The sequence below is a fragment of the Enhydra lutris genome, unplaced genomic scaffold (genome assembly GCF_002288905.1).
Source record: "Enhydra lutris kenyoni isolate GAN:26980312 unplaced genomic scaffold, ASM228890v2 scaffoldscaffold37, whole genome shotgun sequence".
NCBI lineage: Eukaryota > Metazoa > Chordata > Mammalia > Carnivora > Mustelidae > Enhydra > Enhydra lutris.
The window spans coordinates 22,502,065-22,528,828 of NW_019154121.1; the positions used below are offsets into that span (position 1 = coordinate 22,502,065).

A 26,764-nucleotide genomic window follows, 5' to 3' on the forward strand; every position below is an offset into this window, starting at 1 on the left:
GAAAACTAAACCTTGAATGGTGCATGACTGCAGTAAATACTAAACAAGTTAGTGGAAAAGGGGGGTGAAGCTCTACTCATCCACTGAATCCAGTGCATTATCCTAGATTATAAACTTTAAAATCTATCTTTTTTTGATGGAATTTTCTGTAGGGCAGTGAGGTAGGAAACTTTTGAAGGAGCTTTTAGATCCTAATAATTTTATTTGTCATTTCAGCAAAAAGGTGCACCATGCTTAAGGGCAACAGGATTGAGCCTGGGAGCCAGAGAAGAGTGAAAAGGCATTATCCATGGATCCTATGTGGCTGCAACCGACAATGCTATATCACCTTGATTACTGGTTGCTACACCTGCGAGTGGCAGGTCAAGCAGGAGAAAAAGTCTTTACCTGGACCCTGCTGCTGCTCTTGGGTATAGAGACATGGGAAGGAGTTGGACCATACTTTCTCAGATGTGGGGAACGTGGGCTGGTCTCTGCCCGTGAGAGCTCATTAGAGTCTCCAGGACTGGGCATGGTAGGGCTCTAGTTCTTTGATGAAAAGCCTACTGCAGTTCTGGAGCCAGAGTTAACCTTACAGAAACACATGCTTGTTTTCCTCATCTTCTTTCACTTTCATTTGCTTCTCCTTTTTTTTTTTTTTTTTTAAACTACCTCTTTTAGTCATGTTTTTGACTAGGAATTACAAGAATGCCTGAATCTTTAATTCTCTCTTCATTGTAAGTTTCCTAAAGAGCTGTGTTTATGAGGAAAATAACAGCAAGTGGGAAACAAGGTATTCCTTTATTATTGGTCAGGCTAATGCTTGATTTTCCCTAATGAAAAACTTTAGTAAGACTGAGTGGTGGCATGTGGCCTAGCCTTATTGAGGGCCTCTTACTTTAAACTCTTGGTTATATGTTGGGATTCTCTGGTGGGCTGTTTGATATAAAAGACCAAATGATGAGCACACTGAAGGGATAAGAGGAGGGCCATATCCTGAAACTTCATGTACTTATAAACGCAGTCCAACCAGGCTCTGAGATTCTGACCAGTTAGATCACTAGTTTCTTATGCCTACGATGGGAAACACAGGAAAAGGGGTAGAAATGGGAGGTTTTCCTAGATTAGGAGAAATGTTCTTCTGTCTCCTATATCTTACCTTCCTAGTTATTCTACCCACCTATAGCTGATAAGGACTAGTTTATATACTAGTGACTGGGAATAACAAATGGCTTTGATATGATTCCTGCTTTCAAGCAGTTCATAGTCACTTGGTGGAAGAGACAAGCACAATGCAGTCTTAAAATACTGAGAGTATTTATGTGTGTATGTGTATATGCATACATGCCTCCATGTGCCAAGAGAAGGGTTGAAAATACTTCATATAGAAGGTGAAAGGTGATTAAGAATTGGGTAGGTAAGGATTAGGGGATGGCAGAAGAAATCATTTTGGAGGAGTCAGGTATAAGGTTTACCTTAAGTTGAACAGAGGATACAAATGGCAAAGCGATGGGAAACAAAGCTAGAGAGGGAGATGGGACCAGTGTTATTTGGTTTTAAAAATTTGATCTCTGCCATGTAGGACATAAAGAGTCCCTAAAGATGGTAAACAGATGTTGCCTGATCTGTGTTTTGGAATGATTATTTGATCATGTGGAGGATGCATTGGAAGGTATGAAACAGGGAGGGAGACATCTTTGCCTTCAAAGAGAAAGTGATAGCAGTATATAAGGTAAGAGATGTTGGTGGTCTGGATTAGAGTAGTGATGGTAAAGATGGAGAAGAGTGAATTGATTCAACAGATACTTACTAGAAATGAGAGAAGGAAAAGGGAGGCTTCGTGCGCAGGGTGATATTTGAGTCAGTGTGGTATTATGGAAAAATTCCTGGACTAGAGCCTGTTTGGATACTATATTCCACTCTGCCCTTGGACTGGTTATGTGAGATCTCCCAGCCTCTCTACAGTTAGGGAATTTAACTAGATAATTCCTAAGGTTCCTAGATAATTCTCAAGGCCTCATTTCTGCTGAGGGAAAGGAGGATAAGAACTAAGATCTTGTGTTTTGGGAAAAGACTACCTAGATTCAATTTATGGCTTTACCCTGGACTATCTCCAAATTAGAGCTTTACCACTGTGTTACCTTGGGCAAGTAACTTAACATCTGGTGCTTTACATGCCTTATTAGAATAATGGAGGTGGAATAGTAGTAACCATGAATAGGATTTGTTGTGGGGATGGAAGAGATAATATGTTGAAGACACTTAGAATTGTGCTTGTCACACAATTAACCTCCAATAAATGTTAGCTATTTTATTACTCTTCTTGGAGTGACTGACTTGCAGAAGTGATCTTTCACATACAGAAATATGGGTACAAGGGATTGTGGGTAGAGGGAATGAGGTAGTTAGAAGTCAAGGGACAGAGAAGCACAGTAGTGTGCTTAGGAAAAACAAATTTCCAGTGTTGAAGTAGAGACATGTGAAATGATGGTAAGTAGTAGGGTGGAAAGGAATATTTTGATCAAATTATGAAACATCTTTGTGTCAAGTTAAAGTATTTGAATTTTCTCTTGTAAATAGTAAGGAGCCTTTGAAAATGCTTGAGCAAGAATGGTAACAATGAGAATCAAAATAAGGAAATGGATTTATTCATCCATTGGAACACTTACTATGTGCCACAGTGAATTAAGACAATTAAGGCCTCAGCCCTCCTGCAGATTATAATCTAGTGGGATGAGTTAGTTAGTAGACAGTAAATGAAGAAAGATTATTTCAGATTGTGATAAGAGCTTTGAAGATAATAAACAGGAAACGGTGTTAGAACCTGGGATGGGAGAGTGGTTGGAGAAGACCTCTTCGAAAAAGTGTCATGTGAACGGTCTCCTAAATGGAGAGGTAGAGTCAGCCATATGTACATCTGGGGCAAAAGTATTCCAGACAGAGGCACCAGACAGTACAAAGGTTTTGAGGTGGAAGCAAATTCGGTTATATTCTAGAAACAAAAAGAAGGCCAGTGTGGCTGGCATTTAGAAATGGAGTGTGTAGGATGGGATGAGGTCAGGGATGGACAGGGGTTGATCATGGAGGGCCTTGTTGCCATGGCAGGCAGTTTGTTGGTACCTTAGTACAATAGGAAGCTCTGGCAGGATTTTGAGCAGGGTAATGACATTATTTCATAGTTTTTTTTTTTTTTAAAGATTTTATTTATTTATTTGACGGAGATCACAAGCAGGCAGAGAGGCAGGCAGAGAGAGAGAGGTGGAAGCAGGCTCCCCACTAAGCAGAGAGCCCGAGATTGGGCTTGATCCCAGGACCCTGGGATCACGACCTGAGTTGAAGGCAGAGGCTTTAACCCATCGAGCCACCCAGGTGCCTCTGTCTGATACATTTTTAAAAGTCCACGTAAGATATTGTAGAGTGTAAGATCTGAGTCAAAGATCCTGTGTTCTTCACCCTCCTACACTCAGAAAGTGCATCCTGATAGCTGTAATGTCTCTCATCTTTTTAGAACACAGTTTCTACATTTTTCATTTTATTTCTTTGTTTTTGCTTTCACAGTAATGCCATAATTTAGACAGGGCAGGGATTATTCTGTCCAGTGTCAACTGATTAAATGTAGTGTCCCAAAGAGGCAGAATTCTTTTTCAGGTGATAAGGAAGTGTTAAAATTATAACTCAGATAGCAACCCAAACCTAACATTCCCAGGAAGGATTTGGCAATCTCTGGTATGACTGGTTTATGATGTGACTTTCAGTGAAGGGGGTTGTCTTCAGGGCTGTTTGAACACCTCCTCTGTAAAGATATCCTCCACCTTGGCTTTAGGCTCAGAGCTCTGGGCAGTGTCCCTGCCACTTCTTGGTTGTGTGACCTTGAGCCAATTACTTTACCTCTCTGAGCTTTAGTTCTTCTGCAAAATAAGGTTAAGAATACCTAACTTATATGGCCATATTGAAAAAGAAATCAAATGAAGATAGTTTATGAAATTTCTAGCATTGTATTGGCACAAGATAACTACTCAAAAAAAAAAAAAAAAAAGCTTTATTCCCTAACCTGTCCCCTGTCCCCCAAATTTGGGTAGGTTAGTGACTAAATGAACCAGTGAGTGATGATTGAATGAATTACTCAATGAATGAGTCAGCAAACAAATGTTTGGTAGATGGAGGGGAGGATGAAAGCAGCAGATGATTGTTAAGAGCCAGCTGCATTTAAGAAACTGTGCTAGAAAAGAAAAAAAAAAAACTGTGCTAGAGTCATAGGGTAGCTCTATTTTTAATTTCTTAAGGAATCTCCACACTGTTTTCCAAAGTGGCTGCACCAACTTGCATTCCCAACAGTGTAAGAGGGTTCCCCTTTCTCTACATTCTCTCCAACACACGTCGTTTACTGTCTTCTTGATTTTGGCCATTCTAACTGGTGTGAGGTGGTATCTCAATGCTGAGTGAAATAAGTCAAGCAGAGAAAGTCAATTATCATATGGTTTCACTTACTTGTGGAGCATAAGGAATAACACTGAGGACATTAGGAGAAGGAAAGGAAAAGTGAATTGGGGGAAATTGGAGGGGGAGACAAACCATGAGAGACTGTGGACTCTGAGAAAGAAACTGAAGGTTTTAGAGGGAAGGGGATGGGGGGTTGGGTGAGCCTGGTGGTGGGTATTAAGGAGGGCACATATTGCATGGAGCGCTGGGTGTGGTGCATAAATAATGAATCTTGGAACACTGAAAAAATAAAATTAAAATCAATACAAATAAGTTTTTAAGTAGTAAAAAAAAGAAACTGGAAACCGCTAGACATTGGCAGGATGGAGGTGTGTAACTGAAGTTCCTATTCCTCAGAGAAGAAACTGTCTCACTGAATACAAACAGATAAACATGTAATTGCAGTTAAGTGTAATACATGTTCTAAATAGGCTTATACAAAATTCCATAGGGGTAAAGAGACTACAGTGGTCACTCCAGCCTCCTGAGGATAATGCATGGCATTGCAACTCTGCAGAACTTTGACAAGTGTATACAGACACTGCTGAGGTAACATGGATACATGGAACTAATTTATACTTTTTTCTTTCTTTTCCCAGAGAGAGAAGTTATTTTACCCATTTCTGATTACTTCATTTTTGCTGTCTTTGATTTTGCTGTTTGTGTGGATAGAAACTTCAAATGAATACTTTGGCTTTGACTGGTGAGTTTCATGTTTTGTATTTTCATTTCTATAGGGGCTCTTTGGTTTGTGGACCACCTGAATTGTACCTCAGGCTGAAAATATTGGGTGGCATAAGAAGCAGGGTCACAAAATTGGTCTTTCGACAGTGACTGGGTGAGAGGCCTGACTCTGGCTTGGAGGAAGGATGCTCAGCACCACCACTTGTGATGCTAACTGTCCACATTGAGACTGAATCTGGTGCAGTGGGAAGCTATTCCAGTGACTCTCTGAAACCTTGTTCCTCAGTCTTTTTGTCTGGGCTACTGATGCCTACACTTAGTCTTCATGATCTCTGTCCATGAACCCTCATGTCTCTGCCTCACCTCTGGCCTCTGCCTCTTCCTTCTGTCCCCAGGGAGCTTCCTAGGACTCTGAACACAGAAATGGGTGTCCTTCTGGGCATCTTTTCCTGGGCAAACTCTTCATCCTGGACTGCTCCCAGCAATTCCAGTTTCTCTGGCCTGATGATTGCAAACTTACCCACTATTTGGTATTTGGCTGAGAAAGGGGTATGTTTGGATATGAGGCCTTTTTTTTTTTAAATGGAATACAATTAAGCTTTACTTTAATAGAAGTAAAATGTGTTTTGTTTTGTTTGAAGAGGGGGTGGAGAGAGAGAGAAAATCATAAGCAGGCTCCACACACACACACAGCCTGGGACTTGATCTCATAACCCTGAGATCATGTCCTAAGCCAAAATCAAGAGTTGGACACTTAACCGACTGAGCCACTCAGGCACCCCTGGTTTGTTACTTTAAATATAAAAATTTGAAAAATATAAAATCTGCTTTGTCTTATTCTTGAGTGACAATCACTTGTTGGTATACTTCCCAGCATTTTTTTCTACACTTGTTTTTATATTATTGCATTCATACCATACAAAACATGTAATTTTGTTTTTCCTTTTTATTTAAGATAATAAGAAAGATTTTGACAAATTACTAATAACTGAGTATCATTTAAAATGGTTGCAAAATATTTCATGACATGAGGATGCTGTAATACACTTAAACAGTTTTTATTGTTATGCATTATGTTTCCAGTTTTTTTTTTTCAGTTTTTTTGTTTTTATGAAATAGGAGTGCAGAGAAAGCTTTGTATTCTGATGTAGGTCTTAGACTAGATTTCCACAAGTAGAGTTATTGAGTCAAGAAGAATAAATATTTGTAGTATTCATTATGCCTGTTGCTGAAGTACTTACTCAAAAGGAGGTAGTGATTTTCATTCATGACAGATATATAAGAGTTTCTGGGTTTTGTTTGTTTTAGTGAGAGAGAGAGAGAGCACGCATGTGTGCGTGTTTGCCTAAGTGGAGGTGGGGGAGGGGCAAAAGGAGAGGAAAGGGGAGAGAATCTTAAGCAGGCTCCACACCCATTGTGGAGCCAAGTTGGGACTCAGTCTCACGACCCTGAGGTCATGACCTGAGCCTAGATCAAGAGTTGGATGCTCAATCAACTGAACCACCCAGGAGCCCTGAGAGTTTCTATTATAACCTGTGATTGATAGCATTAACCATTCTTATTTTGAATAATTTTTATTAATTTTCTAGATAGGATTTGTTTTGTTTTAATTTAATCATTAAGTGTTAAAACTTGTTTAATTCATTTTCTTTTTAGAAATACGCACACACACCCCACATATCTTTTATCAATTCATCTACCAGTAGACTCTTAGGTTGTTTCCATGTCTTGACTGTTGTAAGTAATGCCATAAAGAATATGGGGGTTACATATCTTTTGGAGTTAATGTTTTCATTTCCTTTGGATAAATACCCAGACGTGGAATTGCTGAATTGTATGGTAGTACTATTCTTAATTTTTTTGAGGAAGCTTCATACTGTTTCCACAGTGACTGTGCCAGTTTATATTCCCACCAGCAGTGCACAAGTGTTATCCTTTCTCTATATCCTCACCAACACTTTTTTTTAAAAAAGATTTTTATTTGAGAGAGTGAAAGAGAGTGAGCTTGAGCAGGGGGAGGGGCAGAGGGAAAAGAGGTTCCCTGATGAACAAGAAGCCAGATGCAGGGCTTGATACCAGGACCCTGGGATCATGACCTGAGCCAAAGGCAAACACTTAACTTACTTGAGCCACCCAGGTGCCGCAACACTTTGTTTTTAAATTGAGGTTTAATTGACATACAACATTATATTAGTTTTAGGTATACAACACGTTTGTTTCATGTTTGTATATATTACAAAATAATCATCACATAAGCCTAGTTAACATCTGTCACCATACATAGTTGCATACTTTTTTCTTATGATGAGATCTTTTAAAATTTACTCTCTTAGCAACTTTCAGATGTACAATACAGTATTATTAATTATAGATACCATGCTGTGCATTATATCCCATGACTTATTTATTTTATAATTGGAAATTTGTACCTTTTGACTCCCTGCACCCATTTTGCCTTCCTACTGCCCCCTGCCTCTGGCAACCACCAGTCTGTTCTTTGTATATGTGAGCTTGATTTTTGTTTTTTGTTTTATTTTTTTAAGATTTCACATATAAATGAGATTATATGCTGTCTGTCTTTCTCTGACTTGTTCACTTAGCATAATACTCTCAGGGTCCATCCATGTTGCACATAGCAAGGTTTCATTCTTTTTTATGGCTGAATAATATTCCATTATGTCTATATACCACATTTTTCTTTATTAATCCATTGACGGACACTTAGTTTCCATATCTTGGCCATTAGGAATAATGCACTGAAGATAGGGGTGCATATGTCTTCTTGAATTAGTGTTTTTATTTTCTTTGGATAAATACCTTAAAGTGGAATTGGTAGGTCACATGGTATTTCCATTTTTAATTTTTTGAGGAACTTCCATATTGTTTTCCAGAGTGGGTGCACCAGTTTGGATTCCCACCAACAGTGCACAAAGGTTCCCTTTTCTCCACATCCTCACGCATTTGTTACCTTGGCTTTTGGTGATAGCCATTCTAACAGGTCTCATTGTGGTTTCGATTTGTGTTTGCTTGATGATTAATGATGTTGAACCCCTTTTCATGCATCTGTTGGCCTGAATGTCTTTTGGAAAAATGTCTGCTCAGATCCTCTACCCCTTTTTTAAAATGCATTTTTAATTTATTAATTATTTTTATTAACATACAATGTATTATTTGCCCCAGGGGTACAGGTCTCTGAATCATCAGGCTTACACACTTCACAGCACTTACCGTATCTCTGCCCTTTTTTTTTTTTAAGAGTTTTTTAATTTATTTATTTGAAAGACAAGAGATCATAAGCAGGCAGAAAGGCAGGCAGAGAGAGAGGAAGGGAAGCAGGCTCCCCGCCGAGCAGAGAGCCCGATGCGGGGCTCGATCCCAGGACCCTGGGATCATGACCTGAGCCGAAGGCAGAGGCTTTACCCACTGAGCCACCCAGGCATCCCTCTCTGTCCTTTTTTAACTGGATTGCTTATTTGCTCTTGAATCATAGGAGTTTTTATGTATTTTGAGTATTAGAATATGATTTGCTAATATTTTCTTTCTTTTGGTAGTTTGCCATTTATTTATTTATTTACTTAGCATAACAGTATTCATTGTTTTTACACCACACCCAGTGCTCCATGCAATCCATGCCCCCTCTAATACCCACCACCTGGTTCCCCCAACCTCCCACCCCCCACTGCTTCAAACCCCTCAGATTGTTTTTTCAGAGTCCATAGTCTCTCATGGTTCACCTCCCCTTCCAATTTCCCCCAACTCTCTTCTCCTCTCTAACTCCCCTTGTCCTCCATGCTATTTGTTATGATCCACAAATAAGTGAAACCATATGATAATTGACTTTCTCTGCTTGACTTATTTCACTCAGCATAATCTCTTCCAGTCCCGTCCATGTTGCTACAAAAGTTGGGTATTCATCCTTTCTGATGGAGGCATAATACTCCATAGTGTATATGGACCACATCTTCCTTATCCATTCGTCCGTAGAAAGGCATCTTGGTTCTTTCCACAGTTTGGCGACCGTGGCCATTGCTGCTATAAACATTGGGGTACAGATGGCCCTTCTTTTCACTACATCTGTATCTTTGGGGTAAATACCCAGTAGTGCAATTGCAGGGTCATAGGGAAGCTCTATTTTTAATTTCTTGAGGAATCTCCACACTGTTCTGCAAAATGGCTGCACCAACTTGCATTCCCACCAACAGTGTAAGAGGGTTCCCCTTTCTCCACATCCCCTCCAACACATGTTGTTTCCTGTCTTGCTAATTTTGGTCAAATAATCTTTGACAAAACAGGAAAAAATATACAGTGGAAAAAAGACAGTCTCTTCAATAAATGGTGCTGGGAAAACTGGGTAGCTATATGTAGAAGAATGAAACTTGACCGTTCTCTTACACCGTACACAAAGATAAACTCAAAATGGATAAAAGACCTCAACGTGAGACAGGAATCCATCAGAATCCTAGAGGAGAACATAGGCAGTAATCTCTTCGATATCAGCCACAGCAACTTCTTTCAAGATATGTCTCCAAAGGCAAAGGAAACAAAAGCGAAAATAAACTTTTGGAACTTCATCAAAATCAAAAGCTTCTGCACAGCAAAGGAAACAGTCAACAAAACAAAGAGGCAACCCACGGAGTGGGAGAAGATACTTGCAAATGACAGTACAGACAAAAGGTTGATATCCAGGATCTATAAAGAACTCCTCAAACTCAACACACACAAAACAGATAATCATATCAAAAAATGGGCAGAAGATATGAACAGACACTTCTCCAATGAAGACATACAAATGACTTTTTTTTTTTTAAGATTTTATTTATTTATTTGACATAGAGAGCGATCACAAGTAGGCAGACAGAGAGGGGAAAGCAAGTCTCCCTGTGGAGCAGAGAGCCCGATGTGGGGCTCGATCCCAGGACCCTGAGATCATGACCTGAGCCAAAGGCAGAGGCTTAACCCAGTGAGCCACCCAGGTGCCCTAAGCAGTTTGCCTTTTCATTTTGTTGATGGTTTGCTTTGCAGAAGCTTTTTATTTTGATGTAGTGCCACTTGTTTGTTTTTAAAATCTTTTAGGCCTGTTTTCATTATGATTTATTTTTATTTTTCTAATTTATTTTTTCACTGTGACTTATTTTTGAAGTTCTTGTGCTTTTATTTATTAGATTTTTATTTATTTATTTATTAAATATTTATTAAAAGTTATTATTTTTCACTGACTTATTTTTAAAGTTCTTGTGCTTTTTATTTCCCATCTTCTGCCTTCCTCTGCCCTACTTGTCCTCTCTCCCATGAATGCCAGTGGGATGTCATGTTTTAGTTTGATTTTCTTGGGCTCTCTCTATTTAAAAAAAAATTATTTGGAAATGACTGTAGGTTCACAGGAAGTGGAAAAGAAATGTACAGGGAGGTCCCGTGCACTCTTTACCCAGCTTCACGCAATATTAGCATCTTGTAAAACTATTGCATGATATTAAAACCAGAAAATTGACGTTGGCAAAACCTGTGGATCTTATTCATATTTCACTGGATTGACTTTTAAAAATAGCAGATAACTACATTGATAAGCAACAGTTATGATCACAGTAATAGTTGAAATTCACCTTGGCTGTGTATTTTGGCATGGGTCTGTCTATGCATTTTTCTGTATTCATGTCTGAACACACATACACGTTTGCATATATGTGCATGTATGAGAGAAAGAAAAAACTCTGGCTCTATCCATTTCATGAGACTGTTTTGAGGAACAAATGGGAGAGTCTCATTTAAATACCACTGTTCACAAACTGTAAAATAATAAATAAAAAGTATTTTATTGTAGTAGAGGACTATCCTTTTCTCCAGGAAAAATGTTTCAGTAGTGTACACAGTAAGTGAAGCATACTTAACTGTGTAAGAGGGGTGCATGTGTGTGTGTGGGGGGGGTTAGTATATAGGAGTCTTAGCAAAATCCCATCCAAAGATGTAGAATTACAGAGTCAGGAGGGATCTTGGAGCCAACTGTCCCAATTCTCTACATTGTACACATATTTGAAAATATTCTTTCCAGGTGGTCTTCTAATCTCTGGTTAAAACTTCAAGTGGTAGGCACATACTGTTTTGTGTTTCAGTCTTTCCCTACTTAGAGAGCTCTAAGTGTTTACGAACTCTTTATTATAATAAGCTGAAGTCTGCTTTCCCTCTGACTTTTTTTTAAACTTAATTTCTTTTCAGTGTAACAGAATTAATTGCTTATGCACCACACCCAGTGCTCCATGCAATACATGCCCTCCATAATAGCCACCACCAGGCTCCCCCAGCCTCCCACCCCCTGTCCCTTCAATACCCTCAGATTGTTTTTCAGAATCCATAGTCTCTCATGGTTCATCTCACCCTCCAATTTCCCTCAACTCCCTTCTCAATTATCATATGGTTTCCCTCTGACTTTTACTCACTGGTCTTGGGTTGGCCATCTGGCACCTTACCCAGTATAGGACAACTGGAGACAGCCATCATTCCCCTAAATATTCTCTATCCTAAACAACGCAAGCATTTCACATATTCATTGTATACAAGAATGTTCATCTCTGGGTGAGCTTATTGTTCTTCACAAGAATGGAATCAGGATTGGAGCACAATGGGATGTGAACTGGACCAATCTCCTTCTATGTCTGTATACTTGTATTAATAGCCCCTACACTCATATTAACACATTTTCCCCCATCTTGGCTCATATTCCTCTTTTTTTTTTTTTTCCTATCCATTGAGGTTTTTTTTTGGTTTGTTGGTTTTATTGATGTGTAGTTGACACACATTAGTTTCGTATGATTCGACAGCTCTGTATGCCGTGCTCACCACAAGTATAGTTATCATCGACCACCATACAATGCTATTGCAATACCATTGGCTGTATTCCATATGCTATAACTTTTATGTACCTTATCATGTACCTGTTGTTCTATATTTCTTTTTTTGGAAAAATGTCTGTTTAGATCCTCTGCCCATTTCTAATTGGATTATTTATTTGCTATTGAATTGTATGAGTTCTTTATGTATATTGGATACTAACCACTTACTCAGGTATATGTTTTGCAAATATTTTGTCCCTTTTGGTAGGTTTCCTTTTCATTTTGTTGATGGTTTCCTTTGCTGGGCAGAAGCTTTTTAGTTTGATGTAGTCCCACTTGTTTGTTTTGTTGCCTTTTGCTTTTGGTGTCAAATCCAAAAAAACTGTCACCGAGATGGATGTCAAGGAAGTTAGGCTTATGTTTTCTTCAGGAGTTTTATGATTTCAAGTTTTACATTCAAATCTTTAATAATCCATTTTGAGTTGATTTTTGTGTATGGTATAGTAGAGTGCTACTGATTCATTCTTTTGCATGTGGCTACCCAGTTTATGGAAGAGACCTCCCTTTCCTCATTGTATGTTCTTGGTTTTTGTTTTCTTTGCCATAAATTAATTGACCATGTATATACATGGGCTCTTTATTCTGTTCCATTGATCTATGTGTCTGTTTTCAATGCTAGTATCATACTGATTTGATTACTATGGATTTGTAAACAGTCTGAAATCAGGGAGTGTGATGCTTCCAGCTTTGTACTTTTTCCATATTGCTTTGGCTGTTCAAGGTCTTTTGTAGTTCTATAAAAAAAATTAGGATTATTTGTTCCATTTCTGTGAAAAATGCCTTTGGAATTTTGATAGGGATTGAACTGAATCTACAGATGGCTTTGGATGATATGGGAATTTTAATAATATTCTTTAATATTCTTCATGAATGTGAGATATCTTTCCATTTATTTGTATCTTCAGTTTCTTTAATGTCTTACCTTTTTCAGTACATAGATCTTTCACCTCCTTGGTTAAATTTATTCCTAGGTATTTTATTGTTATTGATGCTAATGTAAGTGGAATTTTTTTCTTTATTTCTTTTTCAGATAATTCATTATTAGTGAACAGTAATGCTATTGATTTTTGAGTGTTGATTTTGTCTCTTGCAACTTAACTGAATTTCCTAATCGGATATAACTGTTTTTTGGTGGCATCTTTAGGATTTTCTCTATATAAAAATCATGAAACCTGCAAATGGAGACAATCATTTGCATTCCAATTCTGATGCCTTTTATTTATTTTTTCTTGCCTGATTGCTCTGGCTAGGACTCCCAATACTATGTTGAATAGGAGTGGTGAGAATGTGCACCCTTGTCATATTCTTGATCTTAGAGGAAAAGCATTCAACCTTTCATTTACTTTCACAACCTTTCACAACTGAGTAAGATATTCACTGTAGACTTGTCATATGTGCCCTTTATTATGTTGAGGTATAACACCTCTATATTTTATTTGTTGAGAGTTTTTTCCTTCCAAGTTTTTATTTAAATTCCAGTTAACATAGTGTGAATTTAGTTTCAGATGTAGAATATAGTGATTAAACACTCACATACAATATCGATGCTCATCGCAGCAAGTACCCTCCTTAATCCCCATCACCCATTTAACATTGTCTTCACACCTTCCCTCTGGTAACCATCAATTTGTCTTCTGTAGTCAAGAGTCTGTTTCTTGGTTTTCCTCTTGAGAGTTTTTAATCATGAAAAGGTAATTAATTTTGTTAAATGTTCTTTTTTCATCTATAGAGATTTTCATATGATTTTTGTTTTTCATCCTGTTAATGTAGTGTATCATATTTATTAGTTTATGTATCTTGAACCATCCTTGCATCATGGGGATGAATCCCACTTGATAGTGGTTTATGATCTTTTTTTTTTTTAAGATTTTATTTATTCATTTGACAGAAATCACAAGTAGGCAGAGAGGCAGGCAGAGAGAGAGGAAGGGAAGCAGACTCCCTGCTGAGCAGAGAGTCCGATGCAGGGCTCGACCCAGGAGCCTGAGATCATGACCTGAGCTGAAGGCAGAGGCTTTAACCCACTGAGCCACCCAGGTGCCCCGGTTTATGATCTTTTTAATGTGGTATTGAATTTGGCTTGCTAATTTTTTGTTGTAATTTCTGCATTTATGTTCATCAGGGATATTGGCCTGTAGTTTTCTTTTCTTTTAATTCTTTATTTACATTCCATTTAGTTAACATATACTGTATTACTAGTTTCAGGGGTAGAAATTAGCAATTCACCAATTGCATGTAACACCCAGGGCCTGTAGTTTTCTTGTAGAGTCCTTATCTGGCTTTGGTGTCAGGGTAATTATTTTTTTGTAAAATGAGTTTGGGAGTGTTCTTTCCTCCTCAGTTTCTGGAAGACTTTGAGAAGGATTAGTAATTGTCTAAATATTTGGTAAAATTCACCAGCAAAACAATCTGGTCCCGGGATTTTCTTTGTTGGAAAGTTTTTGATTACTGATTTAGTCTCCTCACTCAGTATCAGTCTGTTCAGATTTTCTATTTCTTCATGATTCATTTTTGGTAGATTGTATGTTTCTAGGAATATACCTATTTCTTCTAGGTTGTCTAGTTTGTTGGCATATAGTTGGTCATAGAAGTTGCTTATGATCCTTTTTATTTCTGTGGTAATCAGTTGGAATGTCCACATTTTCATTTGTAATTTTATTTATTTGGGTCCTCTCTTTCTTCCTTGGTCAGTCTTGCTACAGGTTTGTTGGTTTTGTTTAATTTTTCAAAGAGTCAACTTTCAATTTTGTTAATCTTTTCTGTTGTTTGCCTTCTCTCTGTGTTACTCATTTACCAAATAAATTGGCCCTTGAATGAAGGGAAGGCCTTGCAGGACCTTGCTACACAACCAAAAGAATATACTGTCAGTCTTCCTCGTAGTTTTCCCCCCAAAGAATCTCTGGTCATTTACCAAGGTGGTTGTGTATGGGGTTGTACTTTTGGGGGTATTAATGGACATTGATGCTGAATTGATACGAATTTCTGGAGATTTTAAAAACACCACTGGCTTACTAGTCAGAATAAGGCTTTCAGATGACAGGTAATGGATGGCACTTTGGCTCACGTCCATCTGAACAGTGGGTTTAGTGGGTCCCCAGACCTACTTTGTGGTTATTTCACTAGTTCTGGAATGTATAGTTGGAATAAACATACTCAGCAGCAAGCAGAATTCTCACTAAAACTCCATCATCAAATGGAAGTTGTATATATGAGTGCATTCCCACAGGTTCTAATGCCATAAATAAGTTTTGTGGGCAATTTTCCCTTGCTACTATAGCAGATTACTACCAATTGGGTGGCGTAAAACAATATGCGTTCATTATCTCATAGTTCTGTAGGTCAGAAGTCAGACATACTCAGCTGGGTACTCTGCTTAAGATCTTATAATGCTGAAATCAAGGTGCCAGCTGGCCTGATATTTTATCTGTAGTTCTGAGTGAGAATACACTTAGAGGTTTTTTTCAAGTTATTGGCAGAATCTGTGTATTTCTGGGATTGTGGGAATGAAGTCCCCTTTCTTTGGTGGTTGTCAGATGGACGTGTTCTCACCTGCTAGAGGCCAGTGCATTCTTTAGCTTGTGGCCTTCTTTATCTTCAAAGCTAACAACTGGGTGTCAAGTCCTTCTCACACTGCAAATTTCTCTGAGTTCTTCTTTTTCATCTCCCTCTTATGTCCTCGTCTTCTGATTTTAAGAGTTCATGTAATTACACTGGATTTACCCAGATAATCCAGGTTAATCTCCCTATTTTATTTTATTTTTTTATTAACATATAATGTATTATTGTTTCAGGACTACTGGTCTGTAAATCACCAGTCTTACACAATTCACAGCACTCACCATAGCACATAGCCTCCCCAGCGTCCATCACCCAGCCACCCCATCCTTCCCACCCTCCTCCCCTCCAGCAACACTGTTTGTTTCCTGAATTAAGAGTCTCTTATGATTTGTCTCCCTCTCTGGTTTCATCTTGTTTCATTTTTCACCTCTCTTCCCCTATGATTCTCTGTCTTGTTTCTCAAATTCTTCATATCAGTGAGATCATATGATAATTATCTTTCTCTGATCGACTTACTTCACTTAGCATAATACCTTCTAGTTCCATCCACGTTGTTGTGAATGACAAGATTTTTTTGATGACTCCATAATATTCATATATATTTATATATACACACCACATCTTCTTTATCCTTTCATCTGTTGACGGATATCTAGGCTCATTCCATAGTTTGTCTGTTGTGGACATTGCTGCTATAAACATTGGGGTGCAGTTACCCCTTCAGATCACTATCTTTGTATCTTTGGGGTAAATGCCCAGTAGTGCAGTTGCTGGGTTGTAGGGTAGCTCTATTTTTAACTTTTGAAAGAACCTCCATACCGTTTTCCAGGGTGGCTGCACCAGCTTGCATTCCCACCAACAGTGTAGGAGGGTTCCCCTTTCTTGACATCCTCACCAACATCTGTCGTTTCCTGACTTGTTAATTTTAGCCATTCTGACTGGTGTGAGGTTGTATCTCACTGTGGTTTTGATTTGTTTTTCCCTGAAGCTGAGCGATGTTGAGCACTTTTTCATGTATTTTTTTGCCATTTGGATGTCTTCATTGCAGAAATGTCTGTTCATGTCTTCTGCCCATTTCTTGATTGGATTATTTGTTCCTTGGGTATTGAGTTTGATAAGTTCTTTACAGATTTTGGATACTACCCCTTTCTCTGCTATGTCCTTTGCAAATATCTTCTCCCATCCTGTCAGTTGTCTTTTGGTTTTGTTGACTGTTTCCTTTGCTGCACAAAAGCCTTTGATCTTGATGAAGACCCAGGAGTTCATTTTTGCTTTTGATTCCCTTGCCTCTGGAGATGTGTCTAAGCAAGAAGTTGCTGTGGTTGAGGTCAAAAAGGTTACTGCCGGTGTTCTCTTCTAGGATTTTGATGGATACCTGCCTTAAATTTAGGTCTTTCGTGCATTTTGAGTTTATCTTTGTGTACAGTGGAAGAAAGTTGTCTAGGTTCATTCTCCTACATGAGGGTGTCCAATTTTCCCAACACCATTTGTTGAAGAGACTGTGTTTTTTCCATTGGACATTCCTTCCTGCCTTGTCGGAAGAGTAGTTGACCATAGAGTTGAGGGTCCATTTCTGGGCTCTCTGTTCTGTTCCATTGATCTGTGTGTCTGTTTTTGTGCCAGTATCATACTGTCTTGATGATTACAGCTTTGTAATAGAGCTTGAAGTCTGGAATGTGATGCCACTACCTTTGGTTTCTTTTTCAACATTCCTCTGGCTATTTGGGGACTTTTCTGGTTCTATATAAATTTTAGGATTATTTGTTCCATTTCTTTGGAAACAGTTGATGGTATTTTGATAGGGATTGCATTAAATGTGTAGATTGCTTTCAGTAGCACAGACATTTTCACAATATTTGTTCTTCCGATCCATGAGCATGGAACGTTTTTCCATTTCTTTGTGTCTTCCTCAGTTTCTTTCATGAGTACTCTATATTTTTCTGAGTACAGATTCTTGGCCTCTTTGATTAGGTTTATTCCTAGGTGTCTTATGGTTTTGGGTGCAATTGTAAATGGGATCGACTCCTTAGTTTCTCTTTCTTCTGTCTTGCTGGTGTATAGAAATACAACTGATTTCTGTGCATTGATTTTATATCCTGACACTTTACTGAATTCCTGTATGAGTTCTAGCAGTGTTGGAGTGGAGTCTTCTGAGTTTTCCACATGAAGTGTCATATCATCTACAAAGAGAGAGTTTGACTTCTTCTTTGTGAATTCAGATGACTTTTATTTCTTTTTGTTGTCTGATTTCTGAGGTTAGGACTTCTAGTACTATGTTGAATAGCAGTGGTGATAGTGGACATCCCTGCGTGTTCCTGACCTTAGGGAAAAGCTCTCAGGTTTCCCCCATTGAGAATGATATTTGCTGTGGGTTTTTCATAGATGGCTTTGATGATATTGAGGTATGTACCCTCTATCCCTACACTGTGCAGAGTTTTGATCAAGAAAGGATGTTGTACTTTGTCAAATGCTTTCTCAGCATCTGTTGAGAGTATCATATGGTTCTTATTCTTTCTTTCATTAATGAATTGAATCACATTAATTGATTTGTGGATATTGAACCAATGTTGAAGCCCAGGAATAAATCTCACTTGGTTGTGGTGCATAATCCTTTTAATGTACTATTGGATCCCATTGACTAGTATTTTGATCAGAATTTTTGCATCCATGTTTATCAGGGAATATTGGTCTGTAATTGTCTTTTTTGATGGGGTCTTTGTCTGGTTTTGGGATCAAGGTAATGCTGGCCTCATAAAATGAGTTTGGGAGTTTCCCTTCCATTTCTGTTTTTTGGAACAGTTTCAGGAGAATAGGTAATAATTCTTCTTTAAATGTTTGGAGGAATTCCCCTGGAAAGCTGTCTAGCGTTGGGCTCTTGTTTGTTGGGAGATTTTTGATGACTGTTTCAATCTCTTTACTAATTATGGGTCTGCTCAGGTTTTCTATTTCTTCCTGGTTCAGTTTTGGTAGCTTATACGTCACTAGGAATGCAACCATTTCTTCCAGATGGTCTAATTTGCTGGTGTATAGTTGCTCGTGATATGTTCTTGTAATTGTTTGTCTTTCTTTGGTGTTGGTTGTGATCCTCTCCTATTTCATTCATGATTTTATTAATTTGGGTCCTTTCTCTTTCTTTTTTGGTAAGTCTGGCCAGGGGTTTATCAGTTGTATTAATTCATTCACAGAACCAGCTCCTAGTTCTGTTGCTCTGTTCTATTGTTCTTTTGGTTTCTAGTTCACTGATTTCTGCTCTGATGTTTATTCTTTCTCTTCTCCTGCTGGGTTTAGGCTTTCTTCACTGTTCTTTCTCTAGCTTCTTTAGGTGTAGGGTTAGGTCGTGTATTTGAGACCTTTCTTGTTTCTTGAGAAAGGCTTGCATGGCTATATACATTCCTCTTAGGACTGCTTTTGCTGTATCCCACAGATTTTGAACAGTTGTGTTTTCATTTTCATTTGTTTCCATGATTTTTTTCAATTCTTCTTTAATTTCCTGATTGACTCATTCATTCTTTAGTAGGATGCTCTTTAGCCTCCATGTATTTGTGTTCTTTCCAACTTTCCTCTTGTGATTGAGTTCTAGTTTCAGATCATGATGGTCTGAAAATAAGCAGGGAATGATCCCAGTCTTTTGGTACTGGTTGAGACCTGATTTGTGACCCAAGATGTGATCTCTTCTGGAGAATGTTCCATGAGCACTAGAGAAGAATGTGTATTCTCTTGCTTTCGGATGGAGTGTTCTGAATGTATCTGTGATGTCCATCTGGTCCAGTGTGTCATTCAAAGCCTTTATGTCCTTGCTGACCTTTTGCTTAGATGATCTGTCCATTTCAGTGAGGGGGGGGGTGTTAGGGTCCCCTGCGAATTACTGTATTATTGTCAATGTGTTTCTTTGATTTTGTTATTAATAGGTTTATATAATTGGCAGCTCGCATGTTAGGGGCATAGATATTTAAAATTGTTAGATCTTCATGTCGTATGGACCCTTTAAGTATGACATAGTGTCCTTTCTCAACTCTTCTTATCATCTTTGGCTTCAGATCTAATTTGTCTGATAAAAGGATTGACACCCCAGCTTTCTTTTGATGTCCGTTAGCATGGTAAATGGTTTTCCACCCCTCCCTCTCAATCTGGAGGTGTCTTTGGATCTAAAATGAGTCTCTTGCAGACAGCATATTGTTGGCTCTTTTTTTTTTTTTTAAATCCATTCTGACACCCTGTGTTTTTTGATTGGGACCTTTAGCCCATTTACATTCAGGGTACCTATTGAGAGATATGAATTTGGTGCTATGGTATTGCCTGTAAGGTGACTGTTAAGTGTATATTGTCTCTGTTCCTTTCTGGTCTGTTACTTTTAGGCTTTCTCTTTGCTTAGAGGATCCCTTTCAATATTTCCTGTAGGGCTGGTTTTGTGTTTACAAAGTCTTTTAGTTTTTGTTTGTCTTGGAAGCTTTTTCTCTCTCCTTCTATTTTCAGTGAGAGCCTAGCTGGATATAGTATTCTTGGCTGCATATTTTTTTCATTTAGTGCTCTGAATATATCATGCCAGTCCCTTCTGGCCTGCCAGATCTCTGTGGATAGGTCTGTTGCCAATCTAATATTTCTGCCATTGTATGTTACAGACATCTTGTCCCAAGCTGCTTTCAGGATTTTCTCTTTGTCTGTGAGACTTGTAAGTTTTACTATTAGATGATGGGGTGTGGACCTATTTTTATTGATTTTGAGGGGGTGTTGTCTGTGCCTCCTGGATTTTGATGCCTGTTTCCTCCCACATGAGTGCTATAATTTGCTCCAGTATACCTTCAGGCCCTCTCTCTCTTTCTTCTTCTTCTGTGATCCCAATTATTCTAATACTGTGTCGTCTTCTGGTATCACTTATCTTTTGAATTCTCCCCTTGTGATCCAGTAGTTGTTTATTTCTCCTTGTCTCTGCTTCTTTATTCTCCATCATTTGGTCTTCTATATCACTAATTCTCTCTTCTGCCTCATTTATCCTAGCTGTTAGAGCCTCCATTTTTTGGATTTCAGCTTGGTTAAATTTTAGATCTTTTGTTTCCCCAGAAAGGGATTCTCTAGTATATTTTATAGTTTTTTCAAGCCCCTCTAGTATCTTTATAGCCATCATTCTGAACTCTGGTTCTGACATCTTACTAATGTCTGTGTTGATTAGGTCCATGGCAGTTGGTACTGCCTCTTGTTCTTGTTTTTGAGGTGAGTTTTTCAGTTTTGTCATTTTGTCCAGAGGAGAACAGATGAATGAACAAAATGCTAAAAGGGTAACAACGATCCCAGAAAAATATACACTAACCAAATCGTAAGAGATCAAAAATGGGGGGGAATGGGATAAAGGGAAAAAATATATATATGAATGATTAAGCTGGTGAATAGAATAGAGCCACCGACTTGATTGTGGGTGTATTTTGGTTTGTTAGAAGAAACTGCCTCACAGAATTTTAAGGAAAGAAAAACATATATATACACAAAAATAAGGCTAAGCACAATGACGGGATGGACTATGAATGTAAAGAAGGAAATTAAAAAAGATTTTATAAGAGGAATTCATAAATTGGTTCAGAAAAGAAAGAAAAAAGTTAAAAAAAAAAAAGAAGGGGAGAAGTTGTTCGGGAGGAGACTAGAACAAAGCCATACACTAGATTTAGGGTATATTTTGGTTTGTTAGAAGAAACTGTATCCCAAAATTTTAAAGAAAGAAAATCCTGTATGTACATAAAATTAACATTAAATACAAAGAAGGGATAGAATATGAATATAAAAACAAAAATAAAAAAATTTTTTGAAAAAGATATTTATAAGATGTTGGTTAAAATAGGAAAGAGGAAAAATTCAAAAAAGAGAAATGGGAAAAAAAAGAAAATTTTAAAAATTTAACTTTGAAACACTAAGGAATCATGGGGAAAAAGCTATGAATTCTATGTGCTCTATTTCCCTAGAGCTGAAGTTTTGTAGTTCTCATTGATCTGTAAACTTGGTCTTAGCTAAGTGGTCTTGCTGATCTGGGGGAGGGGCCTGTTACAGTGATTGGCAAATTTGCCTGAGGCCGAATTTTACCACCCTTGTGGGGGGGGCAGGCTAAGTAATCTGTTTGGGTTTGCTCTCAGTAGCTTTTGTTCCTCAAACATTTTCTGTACAGCTTTGGAGGACGAGAATGAAAATGGCAGCCTCCCAATCTCCAGCCGGGAGGAGCTAAGAACTCAGGCCCCCCACTCCTCAGTGCCCTCAGAGAAAAGTAGTCAATCACTCGTGTCTCCCTGGTCTCTGGTTGCACTTTGTGCTCACCCGGCCTGTGACTGTTTCTATCTCTGGCACATGACCCCGTTTGTTGTTTCCAAACCCAGCAGATTCCTGCAATGTACTCCAGCACTGCTCCTCCCAGTGGAGGAAGAGGGTTGGGTCTCCCTGAACTTGGTGGGCCCTGCTCGAAGAAGCCGACTGCCACAGATGACCATTTATGGCAACCCTGAGCTGAGAGCCCACTCCTCGGCTATGTCTTTGCAGCCAGCTTTCCCACTCCAATACGTAGGAGCTCTGCCACACTCAGACACTTCCAGACTTTCTGTGATCCTGAGGGTCCTGAGACCACACTGACCCAATGAGGATTCCACACCACATTCCCCTTGCACCCCCCCCCCCACTTAGCCACTGTCTGTTCAGCAGACATTTAAAACTTCAGTGATTTTGTGCTCTGCTGCACTCTCACTTATTGGTAGCTGGCTGATGGTGCCCCCCCCACCATCTATCTTCCTGTGTATTGCCTCAGATTCACTTCTCTGCACGTCCTACTTCCAGAATGTGGTCACTTTTCTGTTCATAGAATTGCTGTTCTTCTTCACTTCAATCTCTTGTTGAGTTTGTAGGTGTTTGGAATCGTTTGATAACTATTTACCTGAATTCCTGGGACCAGACAAAATTCAGGTCTCCTACTCCTCTGCCATCTTGCTGGCAGACTCTAATCTCCCTATTTTAAAGTCAGCTAATTAGTAACCTTAATTACATCTGCAAAGTTCCTTCTACCATCTAACATACCATTACTGGTGTAACATCAGAGGACAAAGTTTATGGCAGCCAGAATTCTGCTGGCCCATCCTTTCCTCCTTCATTTCGTTCCTCCCTTCCTCTCTCTCACTATACACACACACACACACCCCCACACACACACACACCCACACACATATATGATATATGTATATATCCCCCCATATATATATTTTTTTCTCTTCTTCCATTCTTTTACCTTTCAAAATAGGATGTGTTAATAGTAGTTAAGTATATATTGGTACTTAAATTAGAGGTATAACCATCACCCACTGGTGAGAACTCTAACCTCTTTTGGAGAGAGGATTGATGTATATTTAGTCATATGAGAGATAATTGCATAATCTTAGAGAATAAGAGTAGTTAGTAGAGGTGTGAATGGATACGAAGTTGACCTTGAGTGGACTGTGATAGTGTACTTTCTGGGCCAGCTAAACTAAAACTACGTTTCTGAGAATTTCATTTCCAGTATAGGATTGGGTTAGGATGAGTCACAAGAGAAATTTGCATATAATTTGGATGTAGGAAGTGAGGCAAAAGTCACTGTTTTATACTCTGAAGGTCATTATGGCAGGCATTGTGTTAGCCTTCATGCAATGTCAGTATCTGATAGTTCACTTAGTTGGCATGGGGTGGCACCTCAGCCCACATACTCCTTGACCTTGCCAGATCTTTTTTAGTTATTTCATGTCCTAGGCCACAGTAATAAAAGGCACCAACTTTTTCTACAGTTCACTCTTATCATCAAGGTTGGAGGCTGTGTATTATAACCTTGTTAAACTTAATACATCGGTTATGTGGAGCACAGGGTGCTGGTTGATGTGTCAGGCAACGATACTAGTAGTGGTGGTTCAGCAACAGACCACCAGAGAAATCAAAAGATTTCTTATATATCTTCATATACATTATACATATATATATACATTATATATACATATACATATTCATATATATGTGGGGGGGGGGATACTTAAAAATACTGGAGGAAGTACATGGCACACTTCCAAGGGGCACATAGAAGGTCAAGGAAGAGTGCAATCAGAAAGAGAAGCAGGACCTGGGGTACATGCCTTTATTAGGTTCATTGGGTGGAGTGTTTGGGGTTCCTGGGCTAGGGCCAAATTGTTCAGTTCAAACTAAAAGAGCAGGAATCTGGTAAGCACAGTGAGAGTCTTATCTAAGGAGCATATAAGGCATACAGGCACTAGGAAGCAGAGGAAACTTGATCCCAAGGGCTGTTGGGAGAGACCTATCAGAAACTTATATTTGCTTGTGACTTTGTGGGATGCTATACAGGACATGTGCTTCCCTGAGGGAGCTAGTGTCAGTTTAAGATCACTGCAGGCCATGTGGCCAAACAAAATGGATGTGGAGGTGGCACTACCATGGACCAGCTTAACTAAATACTTGACACAGTGATAGACAGACACATGTTCCATTGTCTGTCCTCACGGATTCCAGTGTGTCCTCAGGAGTTTTAGTTTGTCTTTGTGCATTCCAGTTGCTCATTATGTGTTTTAGTTCTCTCATATGTCATGTTCATTTTTACTTCCCAACTGCTGGCCTGACTTCTAGCAACTTTAGGCCAAAGATCAGAACAGATGTAACAGCCTTATGTAGCCTTCTCTACTGGCTTCTAAATAGCATAAGGTCTAATCCCTACAATAAATCTTCTCCTGACCCCAGAACAGTAAAATATTTTAATCATTTTGGAAAAGTTTTCAGCCACTGTCTTTTCAAATATTATTTTTACCCCATTTTTTATCATCTCTACTTTTGAAACTTTAATTTTATGTGTATTAGAACTTCTTTATCCCCGAGTGCCTTATGAATGAAAATCTTGTGAATTTTTTGTTTATTTGCCCATTTGTCTCTGTTTCATTCTTGAAATTTTTTCTGACCTATCTTTTGTTTAACATATTTTTATTTTTTTAATTAATCTCCTTTTAAATAGTTAATTCTCTACTGAAATTCTTAATTTTGTCCCAGTCTAAACAGTTTAAGGATATTTATTTAGAAGTCTGTGTCTGATATCTTTCTTACCTAGATTTGCTGAAGATCTTTTTATGTTGTCCTCCCTTCCTCCCTCCCTCCTTCCCTCCTCTTTTAAGTAGGCTCCATGCCCAGTATAGAGCCAAACACAGGGCTTAAACTCACAACCCTGACATTAAGATCTGAGCTGATATCAAAAGTTGAACACTTAACTGACTGAGCCACCCAGGTGCCCCTCTTGTCCTTGTTTATTTAGGCATTCCCTAATGTGGTCTCCTCCCCTGGAATGCCTGATTGTTTTGCTTGAGTGCCAGACATTGTATATAAAAAGTTTGAATAGGTAATTTGAGGCCTTGAATTTCATTATGTCCTCTCAGTTACTCTGACAAGTAACTAGGTGTATTAGCAAAGCCTATTCACCTTAATTCAGTTTGATGTACTTAAATGGTTCAAAGCTAGGATTCAGTCCCCCAAAAGCAGTGTATTTCTGGTTTGTGCTTATTCCTAGGATAGCCTTGGAAGGTCCTAAATCAAAGTGTATAGTGTTTATCAGATTATACTTCTTGTTTGTTCTCCTAACCCTACGAGATACAGGAAGCCCTCCTTCTTATCTCAGCCACTTCTAGAGAACAATAACTCAAATGGCAAGTTATGTTTGTGGATTTCCTCTTTTACTTGAATCTTGGTTCCGTAGTTCTTCACTGCTTATTGGTTCCTTGATACCTTCATTTAGATTTTAAAGAACCTATTTAGTTTTTTAGTTGTTGTTCCCTTCAGCTAAAGAAAGGTAGACCAGAATTAAAAAAAAATTTTTTAGTGTTCCAAGATTCATTGTTCATGCACCACACCCAGTTAGAGCAGAAATTTTGATGGGGTAACTCACTTTCCTTCTTCTTCCCCCCACCACCCTGTGCATATTGTGGGGTTAGACTTCTCTCACCATTCCTTATGTTATATGGAAGTTCCCAGTGGCTCACCGTGATGTGCCTTTTTTTCCTCTCAGACCTTACTGTCAGCTAACAATTGGTGGTACTAATGTAATTGCAGTATGGAAGATATGCATTGGGGGAAGATGCAAGAAAGCTGCATTGTGCAGCTATGGGAAAGCAGGGATGGGGTCCTGGAAGAGTTCTTTAAGCACCGGTGCAATAAATGTGGATTTAGACAAAGTTGCGTTGACTAGGCTGTCCTAACAGGCTTTCTCTATTGTAGGATAGAGAAAAGGGACACGTGATTACGGTGCTAGGTGTATATAAAACAAATGACCAAGAGCAGAGAGAATGCTGCTTGAAAATAATAAGTTATAAGAAGCCTAAATTGGACAGTCCATGTAGAGTGAGCCTACTGCATATTCATCAGCAACTATATATTCCCAGATTAAAGGAGTGATGACCAAGAAAGACTTGCTTTTTCAATTCCCACTGATGTGTAGTCACTTAAGCTTACACTTTTTTTATTTTATTTTATTTTATTTATTTATTTGACACAGAAAGACACAATGAGAGAGGGAACACAAACAGGGGAATGGGAGAGGGAGAAGCAGGCTTCCAGCTGAGTGGGGAGCCCCATGGGGGCTCTATCCCAGAACCCTGGGATCATGACTAAGCCACCCAGGTGCCTCAAGCTTACTCTTTTTCATTCTTCTCACTTGCTTTTGTTATCTGCCCTCTGCCCCAAACCACCACCAAGAGTGAGTACAGATGAATGGAACAGGAAGAAGTAGAATAGGGAGGGAGGAAAAAAAAATCGCAGCTCTTCTTTACCTGAAGTTCATAGGAGGTGGATGAGAACTTCACTTGAGTTTGGTGAGAGAGTTTTTTGTTTTTGTTTTTGTAAAAGATTTTATTTATTTATTTGACAGAGAGAGAGATCACAAGCAGGCAGAGAGAGAGAGAGGGAAGCAGGCTCCCTGCTGGGCAGAAAGCCCTATGTGGGACTTGATCCCAGGACCCTGAGATCACGACCTGAGCTGAAGACAGAGGTTTAACCCACTGAGCCACCCATGCGCCCCAGTGAGAGAGTTTTGAGCTGAACTAAACTAATAATAATATTTACATGAGATTGAATATGCAAAAGAAGTTTGAAAGAAGTGGAAAAAAAAATCCAATGTGGCCAGAGAAATGATTAGAAAAGATAGA

General features: G+C 38.8%; 1 protein-coding gene across 1 annotated transcript in view; it reads left to right on the forward strand.

Moving 5' to 3' along the window:
• Positions 1-230: 230 nt before the first annotated feature.
• LOC111154384 (glycerophosphodiester phosphodiesterase domain containing 4) overlaps positions 231-26,764 on the forward strand; it is a 149,646-nt gene continuing 123,112 nt past the window's right edge. The window contains exons 1-2 of the mRNA XM_022513925.1: positions 231-410; positions 5,058-5,161. Of these exons, the coding sequence (XP_022369633.1) occupies positions 231-410; positions 5,058-5,161 (284 nt within the window). The remainder of the gene's footprint in view (positions 411-5,057; positions 5,162-26,764) is intronic.